General features: G+C 42.5%; 1 protein-coding gene across 4 annotated transcripts in view; it reads left to right on the forward strand.

Moving 5' to 3' along the window:
• The window catches only part of srgap2 (SLIT-ROBO Rho GTPase activating protein 2), a 65,937-nt gene extending 41,479 nt beyond the window's left edge, over positions 1-24,458 (forward strand). For 2 of the 4 annotated variants that reach the window (XM_034082306.1, XM_034082308.2), the window contains exons 3-23: positions 2,663-2,825; positions 7,018-7,080; positions 8,410-8,613; positions 8,949-9,077; positions 9,903-10,124; positions 10,999-11,100; positions 11,218-11,415; positions 11,685-11,769; positions 12,470-12,497; positions 12,738-12,768; positions 13,475-13,535; positions 14,130-14,207; positions 14,315-14,449; positions 14,552-14,657; positions 15,971-16,195; positions 17,884-17,963; positions 18,303-18,501; positions 19,097-19,234; positions 19,765-19,996; positions 21,235-21,345; positions 21,434-24,458. In XM_034082306.1, coding sequence (XP_033938197.1) covers positions 2,663-2,825; positions 7,018-7,080; positions 8,410-8,613; positions 8,949-9,077; positions 9,903-10,124; positions 10,999-11,100; positions 11,218-11,415; positions 11,685-11,769; positions 12,470-12,497; positions 12,738-12,768; positions 13,475-13,535; positions 14,130-14,207; positions 14,315-14,449; positions 14,552-14,657; positions 15,971-16,195; positions 17,884-17,963; positions 18,303-18,501; positions 19,097-19,234; positions 19,765-19,996; positions 21,235-21,345; positions 21,434-21,985 — 3,142 coding nt within the window. In that variant the 3' untranslated portion in view covers positions 21,986-24,458. The other 2 variants (XM_034082307.1, XM_034082309.1) reach the window with 2 other exon arrangements.
• Positions 24,459-24,628: the final 170 nt, after the last annotated feature.

Below are 24,628 nucleotides of genomic sequence, written 5' to 3' on the forward strand. Positions count from 1 at the left end.
TTTATATTTTTCTAGCTCTTACAAAAAAAAAGGTTTATTTCAGATTTTCAGGTCTTTTATTTCACAACATCCATCCATCCATCCATCTTCTCCCGCTTGTCCGTGGTCGGGTCGCGGGGGTAGCAGGGGGTAGAGAGCCCCAAACCTTCTTTTCCCTGGCGACATCAACCAGCTCTGACTGAGGGATCCCAAGGTGCTCCCAGGCCAGCGAAGAGATATAATCCCTCCACCTGGTCCTAGGTCTACCCCTTGGTCTCTTCCCAGCTGGACGTGCCTGGAACACCTCCCTAGGGAGGTGCCCAGGTGGCATCCTAACTAGGTGCCCGAACCACCTCAACTGGTTCCTTTCGACGCGAAGGAGGAGCGGCTCAACTCCGAGCGGCTCAACTCCGAGTCCCTCTCGGATGACCGAACTTCTCACCTTATCCCTAAGAGAGACACCAGCCACCCTGCGGAGAAAACCCATCTCGGCCGCTTGTATCCGCGATCTCGTTCTTTCGGTCATGACCCATCCTTCATGACCAGAGGTGAGGGTAGGAACGAAAATGGCCCGGTAGACAGAGAGCTACAACACAACAGTCACAGAAAAACATCTCCAATAAACAGTGCTTAAAAAGACAAACATTTCAAGTCTTGTTCAACTACCAAGTGTATATACTGCCTCAACAGAGCGGTAATACTACATGTTTACTTAACTGTTAGACTTGCGCCAGTTGAAGAAAAAGGCCTCCAGCAGTGATGCCCTGTGCAATGCTAAGCCTTTTGATCTTGAACGTAGAAGACCATTTAGCATTTCCCTTCACTGTGAGTCCCCGGCAGCACCTGACCTGAGGATGGACTCTGTTCCCAAAATGTGATCACGTGACCTTCAGAGGGCCAGTGACATTTAAGTGTTTACCTTCTGGCAGCGCGGGGTCACAGTGAGTTACAGTGGGTGATATTTTACCTTGTTGCTGCAGTGCCATCACCATGGCAATCACTGGTGGGCCGAGGGTGACATGTCACATGGAGGTTCTTGAGTAAATAGAGGAACTGAGATCCTGCTATTTGGGTGGAAAAAAGGTTGTGCAACTGGTGAGGACTGACAGACAGGAAAGGAGGCAGAGAGAAGTTGATGCAGAAATTGAGGCAGACCATGACCATGTGTCCCCATGACTGATGTTCAAAATTAGCATACGATTCAAGGAGAGTTCACTATTTGTATTGTGTAGGTGCCTTTTTTCCCCTATTGTTCTTGAACTCATTTGTATTATTACACAGTCATTTGACCATATGACCAGCGACAGCCAGTACCAGCGAATCACATCACTGTCACCATCAGGCCCTGCTTTCCCACACACACATACACACTCCTCCCCACAGACAAAACCCCCACTCTATACCCTTCGGTCAAAGACTGTCTCTGTCTGTCTGACCTTGTGGATGCTTGGGTCACTTGTTCTACTTTTCCTGACCCCATATCTGTCTGTCTGTCTGTCTGTCTGTGTCTCTCTCTGTGTGTGTGTGTGTGTGTGTGTGTGTGTGTGTGTGTGTGTGTGTGTGTGTGTGTGTGTGTGTGTGTGTGTGTGTGTGTGTGTGTGTGTGTGTGTGTGTGTGTGTGTGTGTGTGTGTGTGTGTGTGTGTGTGTGTGTGTGTGTGTGTGTGTGTGTGTGTGTGTGTGTGTGTGTGTGTGTGTGTGTGTGTGTGTGTGTGTGTGTGTGTGTGTGTGTGTGTGTGTGTGTGTGTGTGTGTGTGTGTGTGTGTGCTAAATGCCTCGCAGCTTTTTGCTGTCTATCCCGTTAAAGCTGCTCTCAACGGCACAAAGACCTTCTTTCATCCACTTACACTCATAATCCATTTTACCCACTAGATCATCCATAGCACATACTGTACACACACACACACACACACACACACACACACACACACACACACACACACACACACACACACACACACACACACACACACACACACACACACACACACACACACACACAAAGAGGTTGTGTTGTTGTGCAAGCTGGCTGTTGACAGGGTTGCATTTGTTCAATGGCTTTATGGCCACTTGAAGCCAAGACAATGCAACACTGTTTAGCTATTAGACAGTTAGTGGAATAATTCGTCTTTAAATCTGTCTCTTTCATTTTGCTCACTTTTCATCTTCTCTATTTCCTTTCTGTGACAGCTGTGCTTGTGGGGGAGTCTAACCTCCTCCTGCTGAGCTTTGTACCCTGACTGAATCCCCTCTTTGGTGTGTGTGTGTGTGTGTGTGTGTGTGTGTGTGTGTGTGTGTGTGTGTGTGTGTGTGTGTGTGTGTGTGTGTGTGTGTGTGTGTGTGTGTGTGTGTGTGTGTGTGTGTGTGTGTGTGTGTGTGTGTGTGTGTGTGTGTGTGTGTGTGTGTGTGTGTGTGTGTGTGTGTGTGTGTGTGTGTGTGTGTGTGTGTGTGTGTGTGTGTTCTCTGTATTTTATCTCATTTTGCCACCTCTCTAGAGTAAAGTGTGTGAAAAGTGTACGCCGTATTTGTGTCTCTACATATTACATACCGCCGGCCTGTGTGCACATCTATCAGCATGATGAAAGGGGGGAAATTAGAAGATCTTAATGTTAGTCATTTATCTAAAAAAGATGCTCGGAGTGCTTTGAATACATTTTAAGACTTCCTGTTTCTCTGCGTGTGTAGGAAGGAGCACAGCATCTTATCCCCTGTGAACTGCTGGAACCTGCTGCTGCTTCAGGTGAAGAGGGAGAGCCGCGACCACGCCACTCTGTCCGACCTCTACCTCAACAACATCATCCCCCGCTTCGCTCAGATCAGCGAGGACTCAGGACGCCTCTTTAAGAAGGTAACACACACACACACACACACACACACACACACACACACACACACACACACACACACACACACAGTTGGACTCAAGCCCAATGTGCTGAATCCATGTCATGTTTTTTACCCTGTCCTTCTACATCTCCAGCATCTGTTTTCTGTCTCGTCTGATTTATTGACTGACGGAAGCTCAGCTGAACCTCAGGCCAGGAGAGTTTATGTTGTCTGTGTTTCATACAGTAGCCTCATTCATGTCTCCTCTCCTCTTTGCCTGGATATTCTGTGAGAAAGGAGATGAGGCAAGGTGATGGTGAGAAAAAAGGAGGTGAAGAGGAAGAACAGAACTAAGAGGGACCTGAGGGAAATGGACCATGGGGGGGGGGGGGGGAGATGGAGAACAGAAAGAGGGGAGAGAGATTTCTCTGGAGATCGGAGCTCTTCCCCAGGGAGACAGGTGTTCACCTCCAGGCTGAACACATTAGACCAGATTCACAGGTTAATGCCCCACACTGCAGAAATCAAGCGTGTATGTACAGTTTGTGCTTTATACCCCTTATCTACTCTAGTTTTAACAGCAGGGTCTCAGAGCGAGTCTTATTTCAAATATGAAGTCAGTTTAGTATAAAGACTTAATTTTCTGGTTTTGATTTGTATGCATCCTTGTTGGTTCTGTGCGACATCTTTATAAGGTCAAGGTGTTTTGGTTCATTCTCTTTTCAAAGGATCAGTGCTTAGAGCTGAAATGTAAGTATAAGCATTTCAGGGGAAAATCTATTTACTTCCTTTGAGACAGTAGGGAAACATGTGTAGATCTGGCACGTTTTTCCATACATACAAATTAAACAAATTGCATTAAACTTGTCTTTTTTGTTGAGTTTAAATTAAGTGTGTTTTATGATGCCCCCTTACTTAAACATCTTAATGAATAAAAGGGAAAATGTATGTTTCTTAAATAAGATTTATGACCATTTGAACAATTTCAAATGTACTCATTTAGGTTTAATATTAAGGGTTAATTTTAAGGTAAGTGTGGATGGGGTGTAAGAAAAGACTGTAATCAGTTGCAGGCCTCACAAGTTCAGCAAGATTTGGATAGATAAGTGTTTGTGTGAGAGGCAAAGTGAAGCAGTCTGTGCCTGGAATGTGCTGATGTTCAACCCGATAGGTTGTCTTTGAACTACAGTTACAGTGTGAGCGCAGGCCATGAGAAAATGCACACACAAACCTCCAGCCTCATCTAAAACACCAGAATCATTTTTTCTTGGTCGAGTCACGGGCATTGATTTCTATTTTTATTTCATTGTGCTTGTTCTTTGGAACGAAGGTTGCCGTCATCATGTCTGGGTCATAAACAGGCTGCACACATACACACAGAGAATGCTCTGATGGCTAATTAAGTGGATAATTAGTTCATTTATAACATTTCCAGTCAGTGGCATGAATACCAGTAGTGCCAGAGGCCATGACACGCACAGCACACACAACTCATGAAAGCGAACCCCACCACCCATGTTAGAGAAGTCATCACGTTCATCTCTGCCTGTGTGGAAAGCAGTGCAGAAAGATCCTGTTAACGCAGCGGGAGTGTTTAAGAGATCTCGTCACTGAAGGCGAGGAAGCATTTATGAGTCAAACTGTATTAACGAGTACACAGACATCAGCGGCTAACGGAGCGTGCTAGCTTCGTCACCATTCATGCCGAGACAGCCAGACAACCACAGGCAAGATGAGAAGTTGAAAGGTCGAGATCCACGGTTGATAGATAGGAGGGCTCATTGCTTTTTGACAGTCTGTAGTCTGGCTGTTTGTCACCTATGATCCTAACACAGCACTTTAAAGAAGTGGGCGGGACAGCCTCCGTTATCCTGTTACCTCTGCTGACCAACCCTCCTGCTGCTTTACCCTTCTGTTCCTCACATCCTGCTGTTGCTGCATTCTGTAATTCTCACAAATAGTTTAAATAATATAAATTACGTTTTATTTGTATCCATAATACTTCCTCTATATAGAAATGCACTTGCATGTACTTATTACAGTATTCAATATCCAATCAACGGATGCACTACTTTGAAATAAAATCTTGTGCATTTTTCTAACCTTCTTTAATTGACCTCACGTATTTAATAGAGCAGTTTGGAAGATGACCTTTAAACAATGTTCTTTAAACAATTATTATTAGAACGCTTCTTCCTTTCCGTTTTTTTCTTTTTTCTTTTTCACATACATGTTCTTCTCCCTCCACTTTCCTACATGTTGCCAACCATATTTCATGAGACTCTTTTCACCTTACAACCCTTCCCTTCTTCTTTACCGGCTCACCTCTAAACTCCCACTACACCGCCCTCCAGTGCCCTCTTCCAAGAGAAGACAGATGCGCAACATACACTTGAGAAATCTGTTCTTGCTTTCATTCTGCATTCCTCTAAACCTTTTTTTGCTGCATATTCTTTACTATCTTCCCCTTTTTTACCCCCATGCATTTCCCCTGCTCTCTTACCTGTCTGCTTTCAAGTTAAAGCAACTCCAAACAACTCTCCTTTTGTGTTGTTGCAGGTTTAATGTTTTCCATGAGCAGCACCACCTCATCTCATAAACCTAATCATATCTTGAAAATTGAACTTTGTAAGATTAATAACTGTAACTTGACAATTGTGAAACAAAGATGTGAAACTACATCTTATAATGTGTTGCATGAATAAAAACACACAGAATTGGATTTCAATCCTTTACTTTACTGCCATTCTCATAATTTATTAAACGACAAAGGATGGCTCTTGTTTCTTCTCCCATTCTCTATCACTGTCATTTTTTTAGCCTTTTCTCTCTCTTTGCTGATCCTGGCCTGTCAGCCATATAAACGCAAACAACATTTTAAATTATACTATCAGACATGGATATTTCCAGATTTAGAAAAACAGATACGCGTTAAAAAAACAAAACAGTGTGCAATTAAATTAAAAGTATATTGTAAAAAAATGTGGCTTTCTAAGGGAAAACGTATTCTCTTCATTTATTTTCATTTGCTTGCGTACTACTCATGACTTAAAGGGGACCTATCATGCAAAATGCACTTTTGTACGTCTTTTATACATGAATATGTGTCCCCGGTGTGTCAGGGAACTCACCAAGTGTCAGAAAACACAACCCTCTATTTTCCTCCATACCCAAATCTCTAAGAACGGGGCTGCAACGGAGCTGATACAGATTTGAATTGTTCTGACGTCAGAAAAGGGGTGCTCCGCCTATATGGGCAACTCTCCACCCATCAGGGGAATGGGGGGTTGGGCCACGGCCACGACCATTGCCGCTCGAAAACGCTGGAGACGCTGTAGTACATATGCCAGGCCTGTAGGTGGCGCTGTAGTCTGCCACAAAAGCAGCAAAGAAGACTTCTCACAGATTCAGCCCTTGCTAAAACAGGGCTAAAAAATAGCAAATAGAGCATAATGAGGCAAGGCTAAAATGCATGATCTGTTTGGTATTTTGAAAAATAAACTTCACAGACATGTTTTATAAAGGTATGGCCCTACACTATATTATTCAAATATAGCATGATGGGTCCACTTTAACTTAGCCTGTTAAAACGTCGGAATAGTCAATATTAAAATATGATTTTCATAAACAGTTATAACGTCTGTGCAGTCATTTTAAGTCAATTCTGTTTCAGTATTTGTGTGTGCAGATAAGTTTCTATTTTTACTAGTGTTTGCGTCATTGTAAAACCAAGTGTGAATATGTACGCTTGTGTAAGTGAATGTAGTCTTCTGATCTGTGGGTTGCTGGGAAGTCATCAGTCACTAGTGGCTCCCGGCAGTTATGTCTGGAGAATGGTAGTGCCTGAATTACTCCCTGTCCTCCTTGTTTTGTCTGTTTTTTTTTATTAATCTTTTGCAACTTCGTCATTTTGCCCTCTGTCTTTGGCTCCGTCGTCTTTTTGTCTTCTCTGTCTGGGACTTTTTCTCCTCCCTGCCAATGTGTAAAGATCAGTATCTTCCTCCTTAGAGTCCACATCCATCAAGTCCATTACTGCCTTGCTCATCTATCTGGAGATAGATGAGACTCCTCCACTCTCATTTAGCCAGAACATATAGTCTTGATTGATGATGCTGCAGTTGTTCGACTGAGCGGGAGGGATGTCATTAGTTGGCAGAGAGATGGCCGGGTAGAAGCAGATATTTTATTCTGTCTTTTTCTCTCTGTCCTTTCAGAGCAAAGAGGTTGGCGTACAGCTGCAAGAGGACCTGATGAAAGTTCTTAATGAGCTTTACACGGTAAGAAAAATCACTGACATTGCAATCAAAATATGTAGATTTGTATTAATGTTTTGTAGTATCTTGCATCTCAATGGGGAGAGCGTTGCAGTTGTAGTGTTAGGGTTAGCAGTCTTTTACCTACAGGGATGTTTAAAGTTGTTTAAAGAGCACATTTCAAAAAACAAAGGTACAATGTATAACATAAGCTTACAGCAATAAACTCAAAGACTACACAAAGACACGATGTGGAGAAAAAGCAGACAATTTGGCTACATCTTATAACGATTTAGGATTTCTGGCTACACCAGCGTCTTGGCCAGCTGTTGTTTGTTTTGTCTACCACTTTAGTCAGGATTTAAATATCTCATAAAAAACTACTTAATGAACGTTTATGATCCCCAGAGGATGAAGCCAAATTATGTGGATTCCCTGACTTTTTCTTTAGCTGCACCACTAGTTCTACCAAGCAATAGCACACAGAAGGAAGCACGAATCTACACATTGACGTAAAATATCTATTTAGATTTTTTTACGTTTTCAGTTGGTACGGTCATTTGGTTTATGAGCTAACACCATTCCTGTTAGTCTCAGCTGTGGTCTGTGTTTTGGGCAAATTAACGTTAAGGTTACGTAATGTTAGCATTCAAATTGGGGATTTATTTTGTGCTTAAAATGTAAATCAGCTGCCCAATGGGCCAAAAAGCTACAAAACAGACTAATTGAGATTGTTTAAAATAAATAAGTGCCCCACTTCTGCCAAGTTTATACAATTTTAAATCAGTGAAGTTTCTATCTCAGTTAATTAGAAAATGTGTGGTGTGGGTGTGTGTCCGTCCTCTCACAGCACATCTCTGAGCAGCAAGCCACTGTGTAGCTTAGTTCAGCCTGGCCCATAACAGCAGCTCTTATGCTGTAATTATAGTAAGAGATAGAAATAGATCTGGTTTTAGTGACGCTCACATGCTTACTCATAGAGCTTTTGTCTGCAGTGTTGTGGCGGGGTTAGAGCAGTTTAATGACCGCTCTGACCGGTAGTGGTCGCATGAATAAGGCTGACGTGCACACACGCTTCATGTGTTTAAATCTCCAAGTCAAACTCTCGCCACCATGTCGAAGGCTCGAAGCATAGTTGTGATGTACATTAAACAACTGGTTATTCAACTAATTTTAGGTCATATTTATCAAATGACCCAAAAATAAAATCTGTGCTGTTTGTGCAATAAGCCTCAATGCTTCACTATCCTCGTTATGCGAGTTGGTTCAGAGCCAAAAACAGAAGTAAGGCACACACTGGGGAAAACACACACATTCCTGTCCTTGCAAATCTCAACTCTTGTTGCTTCCCAGGTGATGAAGACGTACCACATGTACAACACTGACAGCATGAATGCAGAGTCCAAGCTGAAGGATGCCGAGAAGCAGGAGGAGAAGCAGATGGGACGCTCCGACCGACAGACACCGCGCTCCCCCGACACCTTGTCCAGCATCAAGACAGACGAGAAGCCCGTCAGGCGCTCCAGTGTCAAGAAAATCGAGAAAATGAAGGAGAAGGTGAGGGGAGTAGAGAGAGGAAATCTGTCTCCGAGTGCTCCACCTGTTGTCACTCTGACTTACGACGAGTGTCTCATGAAAGATTTATGAGTGCATGACTGGCTTATTGCTAACCTTGTCCACTACAGTAGAGCCGGTCACAGCTACATGATTCTCCACTTCCTATTATCCAAAATCAATACAGAGGCGTTTCATTCGAACACCTATTATCCCTCTTCTTTCCTTACATCTCTTTACTTATCATTACCATCTTTTATGGATATTTTTCATCCTCTCAAATATGTTTTCCCTTCCATCTACTTTCTAATTGTTTCCATCTCTCTCTCTTTTATCAGAGGCAAGCTAAGTACACAGAGAACAAGCTGAAGGCCATCAAGGCAAGGAATGAGTACCTGCTAGCTCTCGAGGCCACCAACAGCTGTGTCTTCAAATATTACATCCACGACCTCTCCGACATCATTGACGTGAGTATAAGCACACCATGTTACTCTGTGGGAGCAGCTAACGTTTGTAGACATAGTGTGTGTGTGTGTGTGTGTGTGTGTGTGTGTGTGTGTGTGTGTGTGTGTGTGTGTGTGTGTGTGTGTGTGTGTGTGTGTGTGTGTGTGTGTGTGTGTGTGTGTGTGTGTGTGTGTGTGTGTGTGTGTGTGTGTGTGTGTGTGTGTGTGTGTGTGTGTGTGTGTGTGTGTGTGTGTGTGTGTGTGTGTGCTCTAGCCGATGGTGGCCCCTTGGTCAGTCTCTTCACATTAGCTTCAGTGCTCCTAATGAAGGCAGTAGACCGGTCCCCTCGCTGCATGTTTCCTCTTCCTTGTCTCTTTCCCACCAATCCTTGCAACAGAGTGGTGTTGTAATGTGCACATGTCTTTTAACAAGTGTGTGCATGCTAAGTGTGATTATGCAATTATTTTGTGTATTCATTTATGGTTTATTTGATAGGGACGAATACAAAATACATAAACAAACTGTAAACAGCAATCGAACTATAATATTGTTTAGGGCGGATGCTAATTTGTGAGATAGAAAGGAAACAACTTAAAAACCTTACACATAAAAGCAGGAAATGATCACAGATTTGTTGTTGAATTAAGGTTTAGGTAGCTCTCTTAAAAGTGTTTGCATCAAATTTCAAGTCGTCTTGTATTATGTAGCATGACTTTGTTCCTCTCTCAAAAACAGCTGCCCTCGTAAAAGATGTGTGCAGATTTAAACATTACTGTTTCCACTTGTAGTTGCTCTGGTGGATCTGCTGCAGCTCTGTAATCTCTATTATGTGTGTTTGTGGGTGACAGTGCTGTGACCTGGGCTACCATGCCAGCCTGCACCGAGCCCTGAGGACGTACCTGTCTGCAGAACAGAACGTAGAGACGTCCAAACACTCCGGCATGGAGACGCTGGAGGGGGCTGCAGAGAGTCTGGAGGCCAACGGGGACAAACAGAAACTGATGGAGACCTACAACAACGTCTTCTGCCCCCCCGCTCGCTTCGACTTCCAGTCCCACATGGGAGACACGGTAAAGCTGTAGTCCTTGAATCACTATTAGGAGGGTCTTCTCTTTAGGGATAAATACTTCTGATTTAAGACCGAAGAGACAATTCACCCCAAAATCAAAAATACATGTTTTTCCTTTAATCTGTATTGCTATGTATCAATACAAATCAAAACATGTTGTTGCGAGTTGCCAAGTATTCAAGATATCAGCTATTGATATGTCTGCCTTTATATTTTTTATAATGGGACAAATACTATTAAAGGTGGGGTAGGTAAGTTTGAGAAACCGGCTCGAGATCGCTAGAATTTGAAAATACACAACCGGAGAAAATCTGCCACTTCCTTACAGAGCCCCTCCTCCAACACACACGAACACGCACATGACCAATGAGGGCACGAGATAAGTTTGTGCCCCGATGGAAGGCTGACAGGCAGGTAGGCCGTTGTACTTTTTACAGTATTACGGCTTCTACAGATGACATTTTTTTATGGATTTTTTGTCAAAGCACTTAAGATATTCATTGCTATCGGGATGTTAAGAGCATTCCATGCAATATAACAAAAAGTGTATCTCGAGCCGGTTTCTGAAACTTACCTACCCCACCTTTAATGTTAAGTAAATTAAAATGCATTTGGAAAAACTCAACAGCAATGTCCCTCTACAGAAATCATGACCTAGGTGCGCAAAATAATCAGTGCAGTCTCATGAAAGAACTCTCTACATCTGCCAATCGCATCACCAAGCTGACAGAAACGTGCTTTTATAATCTATAACGTGTATTTTTGATTTTGGGGTTTCCCTTTAAGGCTGCACAGTGAAAAGATTGTTTTTGTTGCTGTCATCACAAGTTGTTTGCCATCTGTCTTTAATCTGTGTTCTTTATTTGTGTGTGTAGAGGGGAGTGGTGTGTGCCCAGCAGCCTCTGGAAAGCGAGCTGCTTCAGAGGTGTCAGCAGCTGCAGTCCCGCCTCTCCACACTCAAGATTGAGAATGAAGAGGTCAGACATCTTCCTGCTTAATATTAATATTTCATCTTTCCCCCCTTAACAGCTGTCGTGTGTGTTAATCACAGCCTTCACTTTCTATCTCTTCTTCTCTTCCTTACCAACCATCAGGTGAAGAAAACCATGGAGGCTACTCTGTCCACCATCCAAGACATGGTGACAGTGGAGGACTACGATGTCTCCGAGTGCTTCCACCACAGCAACAGCATGGAGTCGGTCAAATCCACCTTCAGCGAATCATATCTCAGCAAGCCCAGTCTGGCCAAGCGACGGGCCAATCAGCAGGAGACGGAGCAGTTTTACTTCACAGTCAGTGCTAGTTGTGTCCATCCTTGATATGTCTGTTATATGTGATGAGCATAACCTAAAACCCCTGTGTGTGTGTGTGTGTGTGTGTGTGTGTGTGTGTGTGTGTGTGTGTGTGTGTGTGTGTGTGTGTGTGTGTGTGTGTGTGTGTGTGTGTGTGTGTGTGTGTGTGTGTGTGTGTGTGTGTGTGTGTGTGTGTGTGTGTGTGTGTGTGTGTGTGTGTGTGTGTGTGTGTGTGTGTGTGTGTGTGTGTGTGTGTGTGTGTGTTGTAGAAGCTGAAGGAGTTTCTGGAAGGCAGAAGCCTGATCACCAAGCTGGAGGCCAAGCATGACCTCATCGACAAGACCATGGGAGAGAGTGAGTGGGACTGTCCTTAATAGCTTTGAAGACATTGTCCACGTGTCCTGTGTGAGTGTGTGTCCTGGGAGCCCCCCCCCCCCAGTATGAGGAGATGGATTCAGGGAAAGGCTTGGTGCCCTGAGGCGGAATAGGAAGCAGATCAGAGAGATGAGTGGTCTAATGTGACACATCAGGCCTCATGCAGGGAAGCAGAGAGGGTTTAATGTATTTAATAATCACAAGGTGTGTGTGTGTGTGTGTGTGTGTGTGTGTGTGTGTGTGTGTGTGTGTGTGTGTGTGTGTGTGTGTGTGTGTGTGTGTGTGTGTGTGTGTGTGTGTGTGTGTGTGTGTGTGTGTGTGTGTGTGTGTGTGTGTGTGTGTGTGTGTGTGTGTGTGTGTGTGTGTGTGTGTGTGTGTGTGTGTGTGTGTGTGTGTGTGTGTGTGTGTGTGTGTGTGGTTAAAGGTCACAGTGACCATATGGGGAAGCAGCTGTGTGTCTTAAGTATTACGGGGGTTCCTCTGGGCTAGTTGTGCATTTCCACAACCTTACAGGATAACCTCTTCTAAAGTGTGTGTGTGTGTGTGTGTGTGTGTGTGTGTGTGTCCTCAGTCGGGAAGTTTGTTTTCTGTCCATCAGAAGCTGTTTCCTTGTGTGTCCTGCTTCTACTATAACTCTTTTTCTCTCTCTTTCTCCCTCCCCCTCTTCCTGTCTCTTTAGGTCAGAAGAGTGACTGTTGCCTTGCCAGGTAGGTGTGGTAAAGAAAGGAAATATGCACACACACATAGACACACACACACACACTCGCATATACCGTAACAGCATTTAAGATAGATTTCTTGGCAGCCAGGGGTATTATTTCCCCTGTCACTCTTTAAGGATATTTTCAATGTGTCTGTGTGTATACAAATACGTTAGCAGGGTATAAATAGACTGTCTTCCGGAGACATAATGACAGAGTGACATTTCTTTCTCACCCTCTGTGTAGCGGACGGAGAAACTCGGCGCTACGGAAGCAGGTAATTATCTGTCATAACTGTGCGTCTTTGTTTTTGAGCGACTGTCAGGCTCTCAGTTAGAGACGCTGTAACTTTGTTATTAACTCACGCCACATGTTTCTCAGTGTCCTCTGCTCACAGCAGGAACAGGCATCTAGATGTTGACAATACTTTGATTATTATTCCAAACCTCAGATATTATAACTCAGTATATATACATTTTTCACTACATTTGGTGAACTGTTGTGCATTTTGAAACCACACATCAGTGATCAAAAGCAACTGCTCCATTGGGGAACCTCTTGTTTGTGGCTCCCCCTTGTGGGTAGCTTGTTTTTTTTGGCCCCCATCTCTTACTTAACAGACAAATCAATGATTGTGTATTTCAAATAAAAGTCTGTTTTTTAAAAGATATCAAAACCACACAGGGATTCCCGTAACAATAGGAACATAAATCGGCCAAAACACCTTCCATAGCCTTACCTCCCGGAGATCTCATTAAACCCCAAACAAACAAAGGTAAAAGGAAAAAGCTCTGTCTCCTAGCAACAGCTGGGTAATGTGCCAACCCTCCTTCCCCTAATCACACACATAAACGTGTGCACCGATGCATGTGCATGTGCAGACGTGTGTGCGCAAATCCTCCTGACAAGATGTGCACTGTTGTACGTGCACACCGGCCCCCTGTGTTCCTCTTTGTGGAGTAACGCCTCTCCTCCTGTTGCAGGAGTCTGGGGAAGTCATTCCACTGATGGTGGAGAGCTGCATCCGCTTCATCAGTCGCCATGGTGAGTGAAACTCTCCAGTGAAGTGATAGGTTTAGCATCAGCTTCTTTATGAGCACTGATTGGTCGCATTGAAGTGTGATTGGATCTGGATGAAATTAATGTGGGAACCTTTTCAAACTCTGGCAATAGATCAAATGTGTATTTGCAAATCTTCAAATGTTATAACCAAAGGTATTTATATAATACTGGATAAATATAAGACTAGATGGGTTGTTTACCTTCACCTTCCTTTTTTACAAAATAAAATATGGCCAGTTCTCAGCAGATATCCTACAGTAAAGATATGAAAGGCCAAAGAGCTCAGAAAACTAATAAATGAAAAAAAACAACAATTGTAATCACACTTTTTCTTTGTTTGTTTTCCCCTGTATTGTTTTTCTTGTATTTTTTTGCTTTTTAATGGATTGGTTGTTTTTTTGTTGATCATTTTTTGTGTTTCTTGTTGTCATTATTTATATTATTTTTTAGATGGGATGTCCGTTATATAAGTCTGTGGCTTTTTGACCGATCCTGTCATGTTTTTTTGTTATGTTCTGAATGTAATGCAATCCTATGTGTGTGAAATGAATATACAATATGTTCATGTCTACGTAGGTCTGCAGCATGAGGGCATCTTCAGAGTGTCGGGCTCTCAGGTGGAAGTCAATGACATCAAGAATGCGTTTGAGAGAGGTAAGACTATCATCCATTAGGACACCTGAGCATTTAACAACAAACAGTGCTTTTATTATCTTTTCTCCCCCACTTCCTGCTCCCTCTGTCTTCTTGTCCGGATATAGGTGAGGACCCGCTGGCAGGGGACCAGAATGACCACGACATGGACTCCATCGCTGGCGTCCTAAAGCTCTACTTCAGAGGACTGGACCATGCCCTCTTCCCCAAGGAAGTCTTCCATGACATCATATCCTGTGTCTGTAAGTCTCTCCTCCTCTTCTCTGTGTGTGTGTGTGAGTGTGTGTTTATGTGCTTGATTGTGTGAGTAATGTCCTGGGTGTTGTGGTTGTGTTCTTTTCCAGCGATGGAGAGCCTCCAGGAGCGAGCAATCCACGTTAAGAAAGTTCTGAAATCTCTGCCGAACAAAACCCTCATCATCATGAGATACCTGTTCGCCTTCCTCAACCAGTGAGTAGCAGGACACGCACGCACACACAGATACTAAATTCAAACAGACATTTATTCTAAGTTATTGCTGTAATATAATTTACCTCCAAAGGCCAAACAGTATACACGGTATCCCATCTGGTGCAGCTGTTTGGCTGGCCTTTAAAGCCTCCATTGCCTCTGACAACTTGTTTAACGTCAAGTGAGCTTCTTGTTAGGTCTTAAACTCTTCTGAGATCTGAGGAATATCAAGAAGACACGCTTTGGCTTCCTTATTAAATGGATACTTGGAGCTGTACATCATGTAATAAAACATTTAGAAGCTATTGTTTATATTCACGGGATCTATAGCCATTTTTTATATAAGGATTTCAGAATATTCAGCACATTACCATACACAGACATTCATTAGTTTCATAAACAACTACAAAAGACCTTCATTTCGCTTTCTTGCACAAACATCTAAACATCCTTTTTAACCTTTTTGGGTAAAGTGAAGACCCTGATCAAATGTTCTGAGTGCAACATTTTTTTCTGCTATTCATTACTCAAGGAATTTCCCTCAAGTGTATTTGTATATCCCAATACCACATTGCAGTCTCCATGGGCTCACAAAAGCCTCAAACCCAGGCTCTCTAAAAGGACGGGAAAAAACTGCGAAAATGCATCGGCCAATTAAAACAAAGACATTCTCGTCTGACATTCGTAGATTCAATAGGAGCTATGGAAGGGCTTGTGTCATAGTTAATATGTTCCAATGACTTCTGGGTAGTTTATTTCCTTTCAGACTGTTCTAATTGCCTGATTTTCTTTCATTTTGTTTTTTTGAAAGGTGCTTTTGTAGTAAGTAGTAGATTTTAAACCAAAAGTAGTACTCAATTTGGTGCAGAATGTTTGCCAAACAAACAAACAGAGACATAAATTCCACACTATCGAATCCATCTTTGAAAAACAACGACGCCTTTCAGTGGTAGAGAGGGACTGGGGGAGATCTGAGATGTGAGACCCCTGAGTAAACCAAGCAGAGACAGAAGGGGAGCTTCTTCTTTTCCACAAGTGATTTACAGTCCCCACAATGCTCCTGCTTCTTCTCAGACACTGAAACACACACATCATCAGAGCCTCAAAATGAAGTGACGTGTTGAAGCAGGCTGAGGTACTGTTTACTGTTTGACCTGTGCAATTCAACATGTTCACAGCTTATGCACAAGTAGGGGGCAGATGCAGGCTATAGATGACATGTCATGGTTGTTTGTGTGCATAGTGGGTTTTGTTATAGTATATGTTAAAGAAATGAAGGTGAGGTAATGACTCTTTCCCCCCTTTCCTCCCAGCCTGTCTCAGTACAGCGATGAAAACATGATGGACCCATACAACCTGGCCATCTGCTTCGGCCCCACCCTGATGTCCGTCCCCGAGGGCAACGACCAGGTCTCCTGCCAAGCTCACGTCAACGAGCTCATCAAAACTATCATCATCCACCACGACACCATCTTCCCCGGGCCACAGGAAGTGCAGGGCGCCATCTACAACGTCCCTGGAGCTGGAGATGACTTCTGGTGAGGACAGGAAGTTGAATAGCTAAGACTTTAAGGACTTCAGGGAGTGTCCTTCGAGTGTTGTCTAACTACAGGGGGGTTGGAGATGATGAGGCGAGGAAAACAGTATATTAATTCAAAACAGATTATGATAAAAACTAAAAGGGTAGAAGAAGGTGTGTCTAGTTTAAAAACTGAAATAGATAACCTAAATCAGGGATTAATATACAGCATGAAAATCGATAATATTTAATTTGGAAATTCAGTAGTTTAACAGCAACAGGGTAAGATTGAAAAACAGGACACCACAGATTCACACAGATTAATAAAATTAGGATAAAATCAAAGAAATGTACTTTAAAATAAGAAATTAATTCAAATGAACATATATACATATTTGGTCATGTAGATGAGTAGATGAATAGAGGCAACATTAAAGCTAGTCAAAAACCAATTTAAGGTAAATTCATCAAATGTAGAAAACAGGTTCTATTGTAGACATGTAGAAATATGTTCTGAGCAAATCGAAAATATACATTTAAAAGGTTAATATTAAAAAAGGAAGGGGGCAGGTGGTTGATTTAGGGACTGTCGTAGAGTGATGGAGGGGCTCAGCTTGTCTGCTCCACTTAGGGCTAGGGGGGGCCCCGGGGATCAGCTTACCCTCCATCACACAGCATGCTTAGGAGCGCCTGACCACATCAGCATGCACACACACACACACACACACACACACACACACACACACACACACACACACACACACACACACACACACACACACACACACACACACACACACACACACACACACACACACACACACCAGAATGCATACAAGGGTCAATTTGACACTAATGACTAGCCTCTGCACCAGTTATCATGATCGCTGCCAGTCAGTGCGGTGGCTCAGGCTGTTAGTCATGCTGCAGGAGCAGCTCTCAGTCTGTGCTGTAGAGTGGAGACAGGAACACACTGTAACACTGGCGGGGCTTCATTGCACCATAGCTAGCATTTACTTCCTGTGATCAATACTGTACTTCTAGGACATATAGGCCATTTAGAGAAGGTCCACATTGACAAATGTAAAGGACATATAGTGGGTGTTTAATTTGTTGATTTCAGACTCAATATTGATTCATTAAAGCAGAATTTGTCAACATTCAAGCCAACAAGATAAATTAATAATAAAGCAAGTACAGTTATTCTAATAGAATTGCACTCATCGCGGTGTACAGTTATCTTTACAACAATAAAATGTATCCACAACCACATTTATTTTTGTACAGTACATTGATAACTCTAAATCCATGGCAGTGTGACTATATATAGAATTACAATTTACAGAAAATATTACAAAGCATATATATATTCACATATATTGGAAGACTTTATTTTTTTATGTTAAGTCAGCTTTCTGTGGGAGAATGAAGAGTGCCTTTAGCCTTAGACCTCAGTAAAATCCTGTCTTTGACCTTATTTTAAATCCAAGCAGAGAAAGAAGGCACATTTTAAATAAATAATGTTTTTCAGGGAGTGTAGAGGTTTGCGACCTGGCTATAATCTCGACACTAAGCAAGCAGTGGTGTGGTGCATGCCGTATGATGTTATGTGATTATAAAGAGGAGTATGAGGTCAGACTGTGAGTCATGTTGTCCATCCGAGACTTCTGTATTTTCTAACTTGTCTGCTGTCTGTGTCCTCCTCAGTGATAGTCCACACTGTGAGCCCCCCCTTGTGGAAGAGCCTGCGCCTGAAACCGTCTCTGTCAGCCGCAACAGCGAGGATGGTGCGTGTAACACACACACAGGAATACGTGCAATACATGTGGTTTATATACTGTACATAATGTTACTTTTGCACCAGTTTATGAAATCTCATCCTGCTTTGCTTACCAGTTATGGCTCTAACCGTTTAAACCAGCTCACATCTTTCTCCCAGTAACTCGTTTATTATTCTGCTTTGTAACTTTTAACATTTGTGCGTTCACTAAATACAGCTGCACTAATCTGCTATGCATTAATCTGGCTCCCCTTCTCGCCCACCTCTCTTTTCCTCTCTTCATTCGTTGCTGCCTCCTGCTTCTCTGTCCACGCCCTGTGTCTGTCCACCCCTCTCTGAATCTCAGGCTCCTTGGCCGTTTCAGAGTCGGACGCCTTCGAAGCCGTCGCTCGCTTTGACTACTCCGGCCGGACTAGTCGGGAGCTGTCGTTCAAGAAGGGCGCATCTCTGCTTCTCTACCAGCGGGCCTCTGACGACTGGTGGGAGGGGCGACATAACGGCGTGGTGGGCCTGGTGCCGCATCAGTACATCGTGGTGCAAGACACGTAATATTTTTACTTTTTTTTCAGATTTTTTTTTTCACTTATATCGCTAAAGGGTTTTAAAAGGGCGGGCTTTTTGTGAATGCAAACAAAATTAATTACAAGTGTTTGACAGTAATATTTATTATATTCAGAATCAGAATACCTTTAGTCGTCCTACAGAGGGGACATTTGCATTTGTTACAACAAGAAAAGAGCAAAAGACTGCTTAATATTACCCAAGAAGCATGAATTAAAAATATTAAAGATACAAAATTAAAAGAAAAATTACACAATTTACAAAATACACATTCCTGTCAACGTGCATGGTTACCAAACGTAGAGGGAGTAAGTAAAAAGTAATCTAGATTAGCTTTTTAGACAACAATTCAGTGATTAATACACAGGATAACAAATATGCCTTTTCACTTTGGGTTACCGCTTCCTTCATTTAAATTAAAACGGGTAACAAAAGAGTTTATAAGAATCAGTGTTCATTATTCATTTAGAACAGTTTTTGCAGAAGAGTTTTGATCACTACTTGTGTTTCCTTACCACGTGTTCCCGTGGTCTGTCTGGATACGAGTCATAAGTAAGTGATTATAAACTATTGTTTCAGGCCTGACGGGGGCAGGGGAAGTCCAAAGCCTGATATGGACAGCAAGGAGCTGCTGGAGGAGAGAGTTTCCACCAGAGTCAGCGCGGCCTCTCCTACTGGAGCTCATGTGGCCGACATCTACCTGGCCAACCTCAACAAGTGAGTCTCAGACTGTTCATAAATCATCATTCAGCTGTAGACCACCGAAGACCACCAAACTCTATAACTCCTCACCCTTCAGTAAAGGGAACTGAGAACTTCCACACTATGTGCAATTTTAAATACCATGACGATCATTACAAAACACTCTGTGCTATATAACATGTGCAATATTATTAATAATGTTCTATAATAATGTGCAATTACGTATCCGCCACTACGTTGTTTTGCACCTCTCAATACTGCTCGTCACTGTGAAGTTTTATACATGAATTATTTGACCGTCTATGTTACTTGTAGTTATTTAATTGCTGTTTTTACTGCACTGTTAGTGTTCGGTTTTATTATTATGCTACTTTGTTTATTGTATCTTTGTAACTCTGGCACAACAATTTCCTTCGGGATAATTAAAGTCCTGTCTTATCTCTTATTTTAGATGACTTATGATTAAAGATTTTTGCTGTAGTTTTTGGACTTTCCAGAGTGAACATCGTAAATACAAAAATATAACTAATATTTGTCTCATTCAGGTTGAGGAAACGTCCGGAGTCCGGCAGCATCCGTCGATCGTTCCGCGGCTCAGAGAGCGAAAGTCCAGGAAGTCCAGTAAGTCCAGGACCCAGCGGAGGGGGAGGAGGAGGGGTGAGAACCGCTTCCCTCCCTGTTGGTGGGGCTCTGGTGAAAGAGAGTGGAGACAAACGACCTGTCAGCGCTCACAGCATCCTCAACTCAGTCACTCGCCACTCCTCTCTCAAGACCAAGGTACTGTTCCAGCTTTCCTTCAACACATTAAAGAAACACTTCATCCTAAAATGACTAATTGTGTATCAATTACTCGCCCTGTGTTACTTTGAATTCTTAAAAAAAAGAACTTTGTTCTCCTCTCATGTCTTCACGGTTAACAAAGAATCTAAAAGTGGAGAAAACCTTGATGAATTAAAGTAAATGGGTGTCGACTTTTAACAACAACAAAACTATATCAAAAACATCAGTTTAAAAATAATCAACTTGTGCAGTATAACTCGATCTCATTTATCTATTCATATGCTCATTTCTTGCTAAAAACCATTCTGCTTAAACGTAACTATTTAGTGCACCTGTGTATGCAAGAAACTGTTTATATTACTATTTAAGTTTCAAGCGGTAAGATAAAAAAAAAAACTAGTGTGTCAGGCCAGGTTTATCAAACTCTTATACCCCCTATATTTTTGACCATTGCATTTTTAGATGTGAAACAAAGAAGAAGACATTATACAGCCATTTAAAAACCTATAGTATAATCCCTTTCTGTCCACTGTCTGCGTGTCCTACTTTCCATATTGACACGTCTGTGCAGTAAAAAAAGAGTGTGGACCTGCTAAACAAACCTATGCTGATGCTATGACTTCTATTACAATATGCCTTTTGAACGTTCATGACATAAACAGCAGAGACCAAACCAACAGCACCCCCCTGTGTGAAAAGCGACTCATTACATCGAAGCGTTTATTGAATAATGTTTTGATATTTTCCATTGAGTCAATAACTTGTTAACCATAAGTGTTATTCGAATGTAATTGTTAGAGTGACTTCCTTTCAATTTCTTTGTATATTAAAAACTTTGACCTGAGTGAAAGAGATTCAGCAAAACTCCAACATGTATTGGATATTTACAGATCTGTTGTTGAATCAGAATACCTTTATTAGTCCCACAGAGGGGACATTTACATTGCAGCAGAAAAAGAGCCACAGACAGCTTAATGTTACATATGTTACAACATTAAAAAGTATTAAAGTTTCAAAATGTCTTTAAAATCTTGGAGTGCTGCAAGATCATTAGTAGAGAGCATAGGACTGATTAAATGACACCTGGATTAAATATTGGATGATTTTTGATCCAGTTGTTTTTTGGTTCATCAATTATTTTCTCTGTCCCTTTAAGAACTCAAGGGAATGTCATTGTAGTGAATGTACTTTTTAATTTTGGCCAGCATTTAATTGTGGACATTATGAACATTTAGGTGGAGAGTCCACAGCTACGCAAGACATCTTCAGCAGGCCGCTCCAAAAGCTTCAGCAACCACAGACCGCTGGACCCCGAGGTGTTCTCCCAGGTGGAGCACAGCTCACAGGTACCGCTTCAGATCACCTTCCTCCACAGCTGCCACTTTGGGTGTTTGAATGCACAAGATAATAAGTATTTTCCTCTCTCTCTCTCAGGACATTGAGGCTACGATGACCTCTGCGCTGAGTGAGCTCAGTAAATTGGAGAGGCAGAGCACATCGAAACACACACACACCCCGGACGTGGTGCTGGACACACTGGAGCAGCTGAAAGGTGTGTGTGGAGGAGGAGGGGGAGGAGCCTCGGAGCCCTCCAGTCCTCTCCACTCCCGTCTGCTACGGGACAGCGAGGGGGCTTCCTCACATGCACACCCGCTTCAGCGCAGCGCCTCCTCGGCCAGCGACGTGCCCTCCTCCTTCCGCCCGGCCAAGAGCCAGCCGCGGAGCCCCCTGCCCTCCGCCACCTCCCCCTCTCTCTCCTCTTCCTCCCTCTCCTCATCTGTACCTTCCTTCAGAGAGCTGCGCCCCCCAGCAACGAGGCCCAAGCCGGTGGTGTTCCCAAAGAATGGGAGCGGCAGTCCAGCCATGGGTTCCCCGACCTCCACTGTGCCCCCTACTCCTCCTCCTCCACTTACAAGCCACTCGCTCCCTCACACCCCTCCTCCTCCATCCTCACCCCAGTCTAATGACAAACCCTGCCCGGTTTAGGACTTCCCAATCTGACCCACGATAATGATTCTCACAAACTCTTAGATTTCGTACAGCTCTTCGACAAGCAGATGCAGAAAGCACTTCATTTGATTGACACAAGACCTAACCCACTACTCATGTGTAGCATTCACTTCCTGGTGTCCAGGCGAGTTTCTAAGACGCCTTGTTCCCTTTGGTCAAGAGTTTTTTCAGCCCTTTCCTGGCAGCTCTGCAGTTCAACTATCAGAGGGTGTTAATACGAGAGAGGAAAAAAGACACTTCTGTTTCTTTTGCCATCGCAGAGATCCCAGGCATCACTGGATTTAAAACATTATTCACAAGGGAACAGGACTCAGGACGGACACCTACAGATTACATACACTAGTTTGTGATGTTTGAAAATTGTGTTTGAGTGGGCGTGCAGGAGTGTTACTTGCCTTTACACACAGATCAAGTGAGGAACAAAAAGCACTGTTTGATTTTTGTATAGTAGACATTTTTTTCTTTTCATTTTATTGACCCATGACTAGCGGACTGGAAGGGAACGTTTGATTCCCGAGAATAGACTGTGAAATGCTAAGCTCTCGCTCTGTGTAGAAATCAAACACACTGACCTGCTGCTTCAGGAGTGGAAGACTGGAGATGAAGGTGGTCTTTTGAGATGATGAAAGGAAAGAAAACTGGGCCAAATATCAGTGTAAGTCATGTGATCCAGGGCTTTATTTGATCTCTTCCTCAAGTGTTTGATATGTTGGTGATTTCTTTTTTTTTCTTTTTGTATTACTGTTCAGTACTCGTCACAACAGGAGCAGTGTTCTCCAAAGCCTAACATGGCCACTAGTAATTCTGAATACACATATAGCAATACAGATGATAAAAGCTGGTAGTTTGAGGCATTACGCTGCTTCTCTCCTGCAGCTCTATTATGTGTGTAGGGGACCACTGAAACACAGCATTTTTATAGATAATGCTGGACTGTACACATACACACACATTCCCTCCAAATGTGTGTGTGTTGGTGTTTTGTGGCAGCTAAAAAAACCTTTCAGGTTTTCCTTGCATGCTGGGGCCATAGAGGGCAGCCACTATGGCGAGCTGGCAGCTTATATATCTGCAGTACCAGCCACGGGACGACTTCAAACAAACACAGCTTGCTCCTTTAACTATATACTTAACAGTAAAAAGGGTTATATTATTCTAATGGTGTGTATGTATGTTTTGATTAATCTTGATGATAACTGGAAGCATGGAGCTGAGGATCCTCTTGAGTGTGTTTTGAGATAGAAGCACAACCAACCACCTCATCCAATGGGCTCTTAAGCAAAAAATGTTTTGTTATTACTTTTTGTTCCCAGTTGTTAATGCTCAGAATCTGTAATGGAAAAAAAAATGTTGAACTGTGTATCTGTCTGGGTGTGAGCATGCGTGGATGTGTATTAGTATGTATGCACCTCACCCCCCACCCCTTGCCTCACGCATTACATATGGATGCCTCCCAACAGCATCTGTTTGAAAATGCCTCTCCCATATTATGGAGTACAAGCAGCCTTAGTTCTTACAAAAATAATCACTATGTACATGTGTTTAGAGAAAAATATGTTGTCTTGCCTGGAAGAATCAGGACAAGAACATCAGAATCCAAGAATTAAATCTTAAATAAATAAATATATTATCTGCTAAAATGTACCCTTTGCCAAATTAGATCTGATGATGAATTAAAGAATACATGAATACTTTTGTAAACACTGACTTGGGCAAATGGCTAAACATAAGACCTGTTTTTGAAACGGTATTGAGCTCATTTTACAGAGGCTTCCACATATTCCCCTCTATCACGCCCGTTCCCCGTCTACCAGGTAATGAATTATACTTGTTAAGGTTTATTTTTTATATCTGTTTACTGTTCGTGTAATACCTGGTGTATTCGTGTTGCTCTTACCTCATCAGAACAACTGGAGGGACTGTGACTGTGTGTTTGCCCTACCAGCACACACACTCTCACACATACAGATATGCATGTGGTTGGTTGGTTTGTTTTGTCCTGGCTGTGCCGTTACGGAGAGCTGGGACCCTCTTCGATCTTAAATCAATCATGGTGCACTTGAACAACTTGGCTTGCGTGTGGACTAACTGTGTGGGGAAGATTTGTCAGAATTGAATATTGTTAAATATGCATTTTTGTGTCCATTTGAAAACAGCAGAACTAAAAAAATGACTGTAATGTCAAATCTATTTATAGTTGTCTCTGTATTACTGGAGAATCCTATGTTCAGATGTACTTTGTATATACAATGTTGTACATTACAGAGGTACACTCTTTTTTGGTACAATATTGTACAGTAATAGCAATAGTAGTTTAATCAAATAGGCCTTATATAATTATATGTGTAGTTCTTGTAGTAGATCTGTTTTTTAATAAACATTGCTTGCTATAAAGAGCTTTGAATTATTTGATGTCTGTAACAATAAAGAAAACCTATGACACGTTTCATTTCAGAAAATCTTCCATTAAAAACATTAATGAAGTAGCTGAACTTGGTGGAATTCCCCTCTAACAGAACAAACAGTCACATACTGTACAGTACTCAGGGGCACCACCAGGGATTGTGTGCCCCATGAAAATATATCACATTGTTTACTTAAACATGTTTTTCTTAATGT

Source organism: Pseudochaenichthys georgianus, chromosome 5 (genome assembly GCF_902827115.2).
Source record: "Pseudochaenichthys georgianus chromosome 5, fPseGeo1.2, whole genome shotgun sequence".
NCBI classification, from domain to species: Eukaryota; Metazoa; Chordata; class Actinopteri; order Perciformes; family Channichthyidae; genus Pseudochaenichthys; species Pseudochaenichthys georgianus.